We start from the raw sequence: 13207 nt of genomic DNA, 5'->3' as shown, positions 1-13207 counted from the left end.
AATGTCTGCCTTCCGAAAACCTTCAACCCACCGTCTGAATACAAACCTACCGTCTGAATACCAACCTATTGTCTGAATACAAACCTATCATCTGAATACCAACCTATCGTCTGAATAAGAACCTATCGTCTGAATACAAACCTATCGTCTGAATACCAACCTATCGTCTGAATACCAACCTATTGTCTGAATAACAACCTATCGTCTGAATACCAACCTATCGCCTGAATACCAACCTATCGTCTGAATACAAACCTATCGTCTGAATACCAACCTATCGTCTGAATACAAACCTATCGTCTGAATACCAACCTATCGTCTGAATAAGAACCTATCGTCTGAATACGAACCTATCGTCTGACTACCAACCTATCGTCTGAATACCAACCTATCGTCTGAATACCAACCTATCATCTGAATACCAACCTATCATCTGAATACCAACCTATCGTCTGAATACCAACCTATCATCTGAATACCAACCTATCGTCTGAATACAAACCTATTGTCACGTCCTGACCTTAGATATCTCTGTTTTTATATATATTTTGGTTAGGTCAGCGTGTGACTAGGGTGGGTACTCTAGTTTTTGTATGTCTAGGGTTTTGTATGTCATGGGGGTTTTGTATGTCTATGTTGGCCTGATATGGTTCCCAAACAGAGACAGCTGTTTATCGTTGTCTCTGATTGAGGATCATATTTAGGTAGCCATTTTCCTCATTTGTGTGGTGGGATAATGTCTACATTTAGTTGCCTGAGTGCACAACAGTAGCTTCACGTTTCATTTGGTTGTTTGTTATTTTTGTTCAGTGAGTTTCGATTTATTAAAATTATGTGGAACTCTACTCACGCTGCGCCTTGGTCTCATCATTACGACGATCTCATCATTACGACCATTACACCTATCATCTGAATACGAACCTATCGTCTGAATACGAACCTATCGTCTGAATGCGAACCTAGCGTCTGAATATGAACCTATCGCCTGAATACCAACCTATCGTCTGAATACAAACCTACCGTCTGAATACAAACCTACCGTCTGAATACAAACCTATCGTCTGTATACAAACCTATCGCCTGAATACCAACCTATCGTCTGAATACAAACCTACCGTCTGAATACAAACCTACCGTCTGAATACAAACCTATCGTCTGAATACAAACCTATTGTCTGAATACCAACCTATCGTCGAAATAAGAACTTATCGTCTGAATACCAACCTATCGTCTGAATACCAACCTACCGTCTGAATACAAACCTACTGTCTGAATATGAACCTATCGTCTGAATACAAACCTATCGTCTGAATACCAACCTATCGTCGAAATAAGAACTTATCGTCTGAATACCAACCTATCGTCTAAATACAAACCTATCGTCTGAATACAAACCTATCGTCGAAATAAGAACTTATCGTCTGAATACCAACCTATCGTCTGAATACCAACCTATCGTCTGAATACCAACCTATCGTCTGAATACCAACCTATCGTCTGAATACCAAACCTATCGTCTGAATACAAACATACCGTCTGAATACAAACCTACCGTCTGAATACGAACCTATCGTCTGAATACAAACCTATCGTCTGAATAACAACCTATCGTCGAAATAAGAACTTATCGTCTGAATACCAACCTATCGTCTGAATACCAACCTATCGTCTAAATACAAACCTATCGTCTGAATACAAAACCTATCGTCGAAATAAGAACTTATCGTCTGAATACCAACCTATCGTCTGAATACCAACCTATCGTCTGAATACCAACCTATCGTCTGAATACCAAACCTATCGTCTGAATACAAACATACCGTCTGAATACAAACCTATCGTCTGAATACCAACCTATCATCTGAATACCAACCTATCGTCTGAATACAAACATACCGTCTGAATACAAACCTATCGTCTGAATACAAACCTATCGTCTGAATACCAAACCTATCGTCTGAATACAAACATACCGTCTGAATACCAACCTATCGTCTGAATACCAACCTATCGTCTGAAAACGAACCTATCGTCTGAATACCAACCTACCGTCTGAATACCAACCTATCGTCTGAATACCAACCTATCGTCTGAATACCAACCTATCGTCTGAATAGTAAATCCAACCTACCCTCTGTTCTCTGCGTACATGTTCCATGGCCAGCTGAAACTCCCTCTCCTTCATCCAGGCCTCCTGGATGGTGGCCTGGTTCTGTTCCTCGTAGGCCATGGCCACCACAGCCAGGATCAGGTTGACCAGGTAGAAGGAACCCAGAAAGATGACCAGCACAAAGAAGACCATGTAGGTTTTCCCTGCTGAACGCAGAGTCTGAGGAGGAACAGAGATACAGCAGGTTAACACACACACACACACACACACACAGGAAGCGCCCGGCTCATAAGAGTGTATACAGGGTATTGTAGGTTGTGTACCTGATGATAGAGGTTCTCCCAGTAGTCCTGGGTCATCAGCCGGAACAGCGCCAGGAAAGCCCAGCCAAAGCTGTCGAAGCTGGTATAACCATAGTTAGGGTTCCTTCCTATTCTCAGACAGTCAAATCCCTCAGGACACTTCCTGCAACACACAGCATCAGTATTCTAGGGTTAACACATGACACAGCAGTATTCTAGGGTTAAACACATGACACAGCAGTATTCTTGGGTTAAACACATGACACAGCAGTATTTTAGGGTTAACACATGACACAGCAGTATTCTAGGGTTAACACATGACACAGCAGTATTCTAGGGTTAACACATGACACAGCAGTATTCTAGGGTTAAACACATGACACAGCAGTATTCTAGGGTTAACACATGACAGAGAGAGAGAGAGAGAGAGAGAGAGAGAGAGAGAGAGAGAAAGAGACAGAGAGACAGAGACAGAGAGAGGGAGAGAGAGCGAGAGAGAGACAGAGAGAGAGAGACAGAGCGAGAGAGACAGAGAGAGAGACAGAGAGACAGAGAGAGAGAGAGACAGAGAGAGAGAGAGAGAGAGACAGAGAGAGAGACAGAGAGAGACAGAGAGAGAGACAGAGAGAGAGACAGAGAGAGACAGAGAGAGGGAGGGGAGAGAGAGAGAGAGAGAGAGAGACAGAGAGATAGAGAGAGACAGAGAGACAGAGAGAGGGAGGGGAGAGAGACAGAGAGACAGAGAGAGGGAGGGGAGAGAGACAGAGAGAGAGAGAGAGAGAGAGAGAGAGACAGAGAGAGACAGAGAGAGACAGAGAGACAGAGAGAGAGAGAGAGAGAGAGACAGAGAGAGAGAGACAGAGAGAGAGAGACAGAGAGAGAGACAGAGAGAGAGACAGACAGCGAGAGAGACAGACAGAGAGAGAGACAGAGACAGGGTTAACACATGACACAGCAGTATTCTAGGGTTAACACATGACACATCAGTATTCTAGGGTTAAACACATGACACAGCAGTATTCTAGGGTTAACACATGACACAGCAGTATTATAGGGTTAACACATGACACATCAGTATTCTAGGGTTAACACATGACACAGCAGTATTCTAGGGTTAACACATGACACATCAGTATTCTAGGGTTAACACATGACACAGCAGTATTCTAGGGTTAACACATGACGCAGCAGTATTCTAGGGTTAACACATGACACAGCAGTATTCTAGGGTTAAACACATGACACAGCAGTATTCTAGGGTTAAACACATGACACAGCAGTATTCTAGGGTTAAACACATGACACAGCAGTATTCTAGGGTTAAACACATGACACAGCAGTATTCTAGGGTTAACACATGACACAGCAGTATTCTAGGGTTAACACATGACACAGCAGTATTCTAGGGTTAACACATGACACAGCAGTATTCTAGGGTTAACACATGACACAGCAGTATTCTAGGGTTAACACATGACACATCAGTATTCTAGGGTTAAACACATGACACAGCAGTATTCTAGGGTTAAACACATGACACAGCAGTATTCTAGGGTTAACACATGACACAGCAGTATTCTAGGGTTAACACATGACACAGCAGTATTCTAGGGTTAACACATGACACAGCAGTATTCTAGGGTTAACACATGACACAGCAGTATTCTAGGGTTAAACACATGACACAGCAGTATTATTGGGTTAAACACATGACACAGCAGTATTTTAGGGTTAACACATGACACAGCAGTATTCTAGGGTTTAACACATGACACAGCAGTATTCTAGGGTTAACACATGACACAGCAGTATTCTAGGGTTAACACATGACACAGCAGTATTCTAGGGTTAACACATGACACAGCAGTATTCTAGGGTTAACACATGACACAGCAGTATTCTAGGGTTAAACACATGACACAGCAGTATTCTAGGGTTAAACACACGACACAGCAGTATTCTAGGGTTAACACATGACACAGCAGTATTCTAGGGTTAAACACACGACACAGCAGTATTCTAGGGTTAACACATGACACAGCAGTATTCTAGGGTTAAACACATGACACAGCAGTATTCTAGGGTTAAACACATGACACAGCAGTATTCTAGGGTTAACATATGACACAGCAGTATTCTACCCAGTGGGGGTAGGGGGCGGGGGGGTGGAAGTAGTTTTCATTTATTTCAGATACAGTACCTCCTATGTGTGCATGCACTACAATTACATTATTCATAGTTTTTTTTTTACTTTTAAAATGTATTAACTTTTAATGTGGCATTAACATAACCAGTTATTATGTTTTCATCTGGTCGTCAAACAATCACTTCAATTGGATCCTGTAAACCTGGCTGCCAGCACACATACGTGATATGTGATATGTTACATAAGTGTGATATGTTACATACGTGTGATATGTTACATACGTGTGATATGTTACATATGTGTGATATGTTACATACGTGTGATATGTTACATACGTGTGATATGTTACATATGTGTGATATGTTTCATAAGTGTGATATGTTACATACGTGTGATATGTTACATACGTGTGATATGTTACATACGTGTGATATGTTACATATGTGTGATATGTTACATACGTGTGCTATATTACACACATGTGATATGTTACATACGTGTGATATGTTACATATGTGTGATATGTTACATACATGTGATATGTTACATACGTGTGATATCTTACGTACATGTGATATGTTTCCTAAGTGTGATATGTTTCATACGTGTGATATGCAGTAATTACAAATAGTGGGTTTTCTTGGCTTCTTTGAGTGTAATTATTGTGACAGGCTCATGTTCAACCGGTACGGCGTACCCCCACCATTTATTTCGCTGAGGGGGACGCCGTACCAGCCAGCTAACTTTCACCGTTGATTTTACAACCCAAAACAGAGTAAAGGTGGTAATGGACAGCTAAGAGCTAACACTGATGACGGTTACACCAAGTCTGTACAGTAAACCAATAATAATAATAACTCCTATAGAGTTGAATTCAACACTGTTTCAGATAACATCCCAGTCTGCATAGTGTTAAAGTTACTCTACAGGCAGTGTCACATTTTCAGAGTTAATTAGTGGAGACAGTGGTGGAGAAGGTGGAAAGTTTTAAGTTCCTCGGTGTACACATCACGGACAAACGGACAAACTGAAATGGTCCACCCACAAAGCCTCAGGAGGCTGAAGAAATTTGGCTTGTCACCAAAAACACTCACAAACTTTTACAGATGCACAATCGAGAGCATCCTGTCGGGCTGTATCACCGCCTGGTACGGCAACTGCTCCGCCCACAACCGTAAGGCTCTCCAGGGGGTAGTGAGGTCTGCACAACGTATCACCGGGGGCAAACTACCTGCCCTCCAGGACACCTACACCACCCGATGTCACAGGAAGGTCAAAAAGATAATCAAGGACAACAACCACCCGAGCCACTGCCTGTTCACCCCGCTATAATTCAGAAGGCGAGGACAGTACAGGTGCATCAAAGCTGGGACCGAGAGACTGAAAAACAGCTTCTACCTCAAGGCCATCAGACTGTTAAACAGCCATCACTAACATTGAGTGGCTGCTGCCAACATACTGACTCAACTCCAGCCACTTTAACAATTACAAATTGGATGTAATAAAGAGAGACAGAGAGACAGAGAGAGAGAGACAGAGCGAGAGAGACAGAGACAGAGAGAGGGAGGGGAGAGAGAGAGAGAGAGAGACAGAGCGAGAGAGACAGAGAGAGAGACAGAGAGACAGAGAGAGAGAGAGAGAGACAGAGCGAGAGAGACAGAGAGAGAGACAGAGAGACAGAGAGAGAGAGAGAGAGACAGAGAGAGGGAGGGGAGAGAGACAGAGCGAGAGAGACAGAGAGAGAGACAGAGAGACAGAGAGAGAGAGAGAGAGACAGAGAGAGGGAGGGGAGAGAGAGAGACAGAGAGAGAGACAGAGCGAGAGAGACAGAGAGAGAGACAGAGAGACAGAGAGAGAGAGAGAGAGAGAGAGAGAGAGACAGAGAGAGAGAGAGAGAGAGAGAGACAGAGAGAGAGACAGAGAGAGAGACAGAGAGAGAGAGACAGAGAGACAGAGAGAGGGAGGGGAGAGAGACAGAGAGAGAGAGAGAGAGAGAGAGAGAGAGAGAGAGAGAGAGACAGAGAGAGGGAGGGGAGAGAGACAGAGAGACAGAGAGAGGGAGGGGAGAGACAGAGAGACAGACAGAGAGACAGAGAGAGGGGGACAGAGAGGTTCCTGTAACACCTCACCTGGTGTACACAGCTGCTTCCTGGAGTTATTCACCCATGATTTATTCCAGAAAAATCACAGGTGCAAAATGTAGCACAGGGGGCAAGTTACACTGATATAACACTATATACAGCCTAAAGCCCTAAACGGTTGAACAGCCTTATGGTGTTCTGTCCTGGTCCAGTGTACTGAAAGAGTTGTTTCATTACCCAAGCAGGTCCTAACATATTCAGGATGTATAAACTATGTAGGAGGAGTCAGATGTAATCTCAACCTACAGTACCCCCTGTATATAGACTCCACATTGACTCTGTACCAGTACCCCTGTATATAGTCTCCACATTGACTCTGTACCGGTACCCCCTGTATATAGCCTCCACATTGACTCTGTACCAGTACCCCCTGTATATAGCCTCCACATTGACTCTGTACCGGTACCACCTGTATATAGCCTCCACATTGACTCTGTACCAGTACCCCCTGTATATAGCCTCCACATTGACTCTGTACCGGTACCCCCTGTATATAGCCTCCACATTGACTCTGTACCAGTACCCCTGTATATAGCCTCCACATTGACTCTGTACCGTAACACCCTGTATATAGCCTCCACATTGACTCTGTAACAGTACCCCCTGTATATAGCCTCCACATTGACTCTGTACCGTAATACCCTGTATATAGCCTCCACATTGACTCTGTACCAGTACCCCCTGTATATAGCCTCCACATTGACTCTGTACCGGTACCCCTGTATATAGCCTCCACATTGACTCTGTACCGGTACCCCCTGTATATAGCCTCCACATTGACTCTGTACCGGTACCCCCTGTATATAGCCTCCACATTGACTCTGTACCGGTACCCCCTGTATATAGCCTCCACATTGACTCTGTACCGGTACCCCCTGTATATAGACTCCACATTGACTCTGTACCGGTACCCCCTGTATATAGCCTCCACATTGACTCTGTACCGTAACACCCTGTATATAGCCTCCACATTGACTCTGTACCGTAACACCCTGTATATAGCCTCCACATTGACTCTGTACCGTAATACCCTGCATATAGCCTTCACATTGACTCTGTACCGTAACACCCTGTATATAGCCTCCACATTGACTCTGTACCGGTACCCCCTGTATACAGTCTCCACGTTGACTCTGTATATACTATATAGAGCCTTGCTACTGTCATTTTACTGTTTTTTAAATGTTATTTATTTACTTATCTATTGTTCACCTATATTTTTTACTTAAAAATTGCACTGTTGGTCAGGGCATTTCACTGTAAGGTCTACTACACCTGTTGTATTCAGCATTTCACTGTAAGGTCTACTACACCTGTTGTATTCAGCATTTCACTGTAAGGTCTACTACACCTGTTGTATTCAGCATTTCACTGTAAGGTCTACCTACACCTGTTGTATTCAGCATTTCACTGTAAGGTCTACCTACACCTGATGTATTCAGCATTTCACTGTAAGATCTACTACACCTGTTGTATTCAGCATTTCACTGTAAGGTCTACTACACCTGTTGTATTCAGCATTTCACTGTAAGGTCTACCTACACCTGTTGTATTCAGCATTTCACTGTAAGGTCTACCTACACCTGTTGTATTCAGCATTTCACTGTAAGGTCTACCTACACCTGTTGTATTCAGCATTTCACTGTAAGATCTACTACACCTGTTGTATTCAGCATTTCAATGTAAGGTCTACCTACACCTGTTGTATTCAGCATTTCACTGTAAGGTCTACTACACCTGTTGTATTCAGCATTTCACTGTAAGGTCTACTACACCTGTTGTATTCAGCATTTCACTGTAAGGTCTACTACACCTGTTGTATTCAGCATTTCACTGTAAGGTCTACTACACCTGTTGTATTCAGCATTTCACTGTAAGGTCTACCTACACCTGTTGTATTCAGCATTTCACTGTAAGGTCTACCTACACCTGTTGTATTCAGCATTTCACTGTAAGATCTACTACACCTGTTGTATTCAGCATTTCACTGTAAGGTCTACTACACCTGTTGTATTCAGCATTTCACTGTAAGGTCTACCTACACCTGTTGTATTCAGCATTTCACTGTAAGGTCTACTACACCTGTTGTATTCAGCATTTCACTGTAAGGTCTACTACACCTGTTGTATTCAGCATTTCACTGTAAGGTCTACTACACCTGTTGTATTCAGCATTTCACTGTAAGGTCTACCTACACCTGTTGTATTCAGCATTTCACTGTAAGGTCTACTACACCTGTTGTATTCAGCATTTCACTGTAAGGTCTACTACACCTGTTGTATTCAGCATTTCACTGTAAGGTCTACCTACACCTGTTGTATTCAGCATTTCACTGTAAGGTCTACCTACACCTGTTGTATTCAGCATTTCACTGTGAGATCTACCTACACCTGTTGTATTCAGCATTTCACTGTAAGGTCTACCTACACCTGTTGTATTCAGCATTTCACTGTAAGGTCTACCTACACCTGTTGTATTCAGCATTTCAATGTAAGGTCTACCTACACCTGTTGTATTCAGCATTTCACTGTAAGGTCTACCTACACCTGTTGTATTCAGCATTTCACTGTAAGGTCTACTACACCTGTTGTATTCAGCATTTCACTGTAAGGTCTACCTACACCTGTTGTATTCAGCAGTTCACTGTAAGGTCTACTACACCTGTTGTATTCAGCATTTCACTGTAAGGTCTACCTACACCTGTTGTATTCAGCAGTTCACTGTAAGGTCTACTATACCTGTTGTATTCAGCATTTCACTGTGCGGTCTACTACACCTGTTGTATTCAGCATTTCACTGTAAGGTCTACCTACACCTGTTGTATTCAGCAGTTCACTGTAAGGTCTACCTACACCTGTTGTATTCAGCATTTCACTGTAAGGTCTACCTACACCTGTTGTATTCAGCATTTCACTGTAAGATCTACTACACCTGTTGTATTCAGCATTTCACTGTAAGGTCTACCTACACCTGTTGTATTCAGCATTTCACTGTAAGATCTACTACACCTGTTGTATTCAGCATTTCACTGTAAGGTCTACCTACACCTGTTGTATTCAGCATTTCACTGTAAGGTCTACCTACACCTGTTGTATTCAGCATTTCACTGTAAGGTCTACTACACCTGTTGTATTCAGCATTTCAATGTAAGATCTACTACACCTGTTGTATTCAGCATTTCACTGTAAGGTCTACTACACCTGTTGTATTCAGCATTTCACTGTAAGGTCTACCTACACCTGATGTATTCAGCATTTCACTGTAAGATCTACTACACCTGTTGTATTCAGCATTTCACTGTAAGGTCTACTACACCTGTTGTATTCAGCATTTCAATGTAAGGTCTACTACACCTGTTGTATTCAGCATTTCACTGTAAGGTCTACCTACACCTGTTGTATTCAGCATTTCACTGTAAGATCTACTACACCTGTTGTATTCAGCAGTTCACTGTAAGGTCTACTACACCTGTTGTATTCAGCATTTCACTGTAAGGTCTACCTACACCTGTTGTATTCAGCATTTCACTGTAAGGTCTACCTACACCTGTTGTATTCAGCATTTCACTGTAAGATCTACTACACCTGTTGTATTCAGCAGTTCACTGTAAGGTCTACTACACCTGTTGTATTCAGCATTTCACTGTAAGGTCTACTACACCTGTTGTATTCAGCAGTTCACTGTAAGGTCTACTACACCTGTTGTATTCAGCATTTCAATGTAAGGTCTACTACACCTGTTGTATTCAGCATTTCACTGTAAGGTCTGTAAGGTCTACTATACCTGTTGTATTCAGCATTTCACTGTAAGGTCTACTACACCTGTTGTATTCAGCATTTCACTGTAAGGTCTACCTACACCTGTTGTATTCAGCATTTCAATGTAAGGTCTACTACACCTGTTGTATTCAGCATTTCACTGTAAGGTCTGTAAGGTCTACTATACCTGTTGTATTCAGCATTTCACTGTAAGGTCTACTACACCTGTTGTATTCAGCATTTCACTGTAAGGTCTACCTACACCTGTTGTATTCAGCATTTCACTGTAAGGTCTACTACACCTGTTGTATTCAGCATTTCACTGTAAGGTCTACTACACCTGTTGTATTCAGCATTTCACTGTAAGGTCTACTACACCTGTTGTATTCAGCATTTCACTGTAAGGTCTACTACACCTGTTGTATTCAGCATTTCACTGTAAGGTCTACCTACACCTGTTGTATTCAGCATTTCACTGTAAGGTCTACTACTTTCTCTCCCCCCTCCCCACTCTTTCTCTCCCCCCTCCCCACTCTTTCTTTCCCCCATCCCCACTCTCTCCCCCTCCCCACTCTTTCTCTCCCCACTCCCCACTCTTTCTCTCCCCCCTCCCCACACTTTCTCTCCCCCTCCCCACTCTTTCTCTCCCCACTCCCCACTCTTTCTCTCCCCCTCCCCACTCTTTCTCTCCCCACTCCCCTCACTCTTTCTCTCCCCCCGCCACACTCTTTCTCTCCCCCCTCCTCACTCTTTCTCTCCCCACTCCCCACTCTTTCTCTCCCCCCTCCTTACTCTTTCTCTCCCCCCTCCCCACTCTTTCTCTCCCCCCTCCCCACTCTTTCTCTCCCCCCCCACTCTTTTTCTCCCCCCTCCCCACTCTTTCTCTCCCCACTCCCCACTCTTTCTCTCCCCACTCCCCTCACTCTTTCAATTCAATTCAAATGGCTTTATTAGCATATGTTTAAATTGCCAAAGCAGGTGAAAGAGATAATAAACTAACGTGGGAAAAAACAATATAAAATTAACAGTAAACATTAAACTCACAAAAGTTCCAAAAGAATAGAGACATTTCAAATGTCATATTATGGCTATGTGTTGTAACGATATACAAATAGTTAAAGTACAAAAGGGAAAATAAATAAACATAAATATGGGTTGTATTTACAATGGTGTTTGTTCTTCACTGGTTGCCCTTTTCTTGTGGCAACAGGCCCCAAATCTTGCTGCTGTGATTGCACACTGGTATTTCACCCAATAGATTTGGGAGTTCATCAAAATTGGGTTTGTTTTCGTATTCTTTGTGGGTCTGTGTAATCTGAGGGAAATATGTGTCTCTAATATGGTCATACATTGGACAGGAGGTTAGGAAGTGCAGCTCAGTTTTAACCTCATTTTGTATGAAGTGTGCACATAGCCTGTCTTCTCTTGAGAGCCATGTCTGCCTACGGCGGCCTTTCTCAATAGCAAGGCTATGCTCACGGAGTCTGTACATAGTCAAAGCTTTCCTTAAGTTTGGGTCAGTCACAGTGGTCAGGTATTCTGCCACTGTGTACTGTCTGTTTAGGGCCAAATAGCATTCTAGTTTGGTCTGTTTTTTTGATAATTCTTTCCAATGTGTCAAATAATTATATTTTTGTTTTCTCATGATTTGGTTGGGTCTAATTGTGTTGCTGTCCTGGGGCTCTGTGGGGTGTGTTTGTGAACAAGGACCAGCTTGCTTAGGGGACTCTTTTCCAGGTTCATCTCTCTATAGGTGATGGCTTTGTTATGGAAGGTTTGGGAATCGCTTCCTTTTAGGTGGTTGTAGAATTTAACGTCTCTTTTCTGGATTCTGATAATTAGTGGGTATCGGCCTAATTCTGCACTGCATGCATTATTTGGTGTTTACCGTTGTACACAGAGGATATTTTTGCAGAATTCTGCCTGTAGAGTCTCAATTTGGTGTTTGTCCCAATTTGTGAGGTCTTGGTTGGTGAGCGGACCCCAGACCTCACAACCATACAGAGCAATGGGTTCTATAACTGATTCAAGCATTTTTAGCCAGATCCTAATTGTTATAGTCAAATTTGATGTTCGTTTTGATGGCGTAGAAGGCCCTTCTTGCCTTGTCTCTCAGATCGTTCACAGGTTTCTGGAAGTTATCTGTGGCACTGATGTTTAGGCCGAGGTATGTATAGTTTTTTTGTGTGCTCTAGGTCAATGGTGTCTTGATGGAATTTGTAATTGTGGTCCTGGCAACTGGACTTTTTTTGGAACACCATTATTTTTGTCTTACTGAGATTTACTGTTAGGGCCCAGGTCTGACAGAATACTCTCAGCTTGGGAGTATAACAGCATGTTTAGAGTCTCAGCGTGGGGATAAAGCAGTATGTTTAGAGTCTTAGCATGTGGGTAAAGCAGTATGTTTAGAGTCTCAGTGTGGGGGTAAAGCAGTATGTTTAGAGTCTCAGCGTGAGGGTAAAGCAGTATGTTTAGAGTCTCAGCTTGGGGATAGATAAAGCAGTATGTTTAGAGTCTCAGCTTGGGGATAGATAAAGCAGTATGTTTAGAGTCTCAGCTTGGGGATAGATAAAGCAGTATGTTTAGAGTCTCAGCTTGGGGATAGATAAAGCAGTATGTTTAGAGTCTCAGCTTGGGGATAGATAAAGCAGTATGTTTAGAGTCTCAGCTTGGGGATAGATAAAGCAGTATGTTTAGAGTCTCAGCTTGGGGATAGATAAAGCAGTATGTTTAGAGTCTCAGCTTGGGG

General features: G+C 42.8%; 1 protein-coding gene across 1 annotated transcript in view; it reads right to left on the bottom strand.

Annotated features, from left to right (window-relative positions):
* LOC110531035 (sodium channel protein type 4 subunit alpha) overlaps nt 1-13207 on the bottom strand; it is a 105121-nt gene that overhangs the window by 48396 nt on the left and 43518 nt on the right. Inside the window, exons 8-9 of the mRNA XM_036986589.1 lie at nt 2435-2576; nt 2133-2330 (exon numbers count right to left, since the gene is read on the bottom strand). Coding sequence (XP_036842484.1) covers nt 2133-2330; nt 2435-2576 — 340 coding nt within the window. The remainder of the gene's footprint in view (nt 1-2132; nt 2331-2434; nt 2577-13207) is intronic.

The sequence above is a fragment of the Oncorhynchus mykiss genome, chromosome 8 (genome assembly GCF_013265735.2).
Source record: "Oncorhynchus mykiss isolate Arlee chromosome 8, USDA_OmykA_1.1, whole genome shotgun sequence".
NCBI classification, from domain to species: Eukaryota; Metazoa; Chordata; class Actinopteri; order Salmoniformes; family Salmonidae; genus Oncorhynchus; species Oncorhynchus mykiss.
This window is presented reverse-complemented; position numbering and strand designations above follow the sequence as displayed.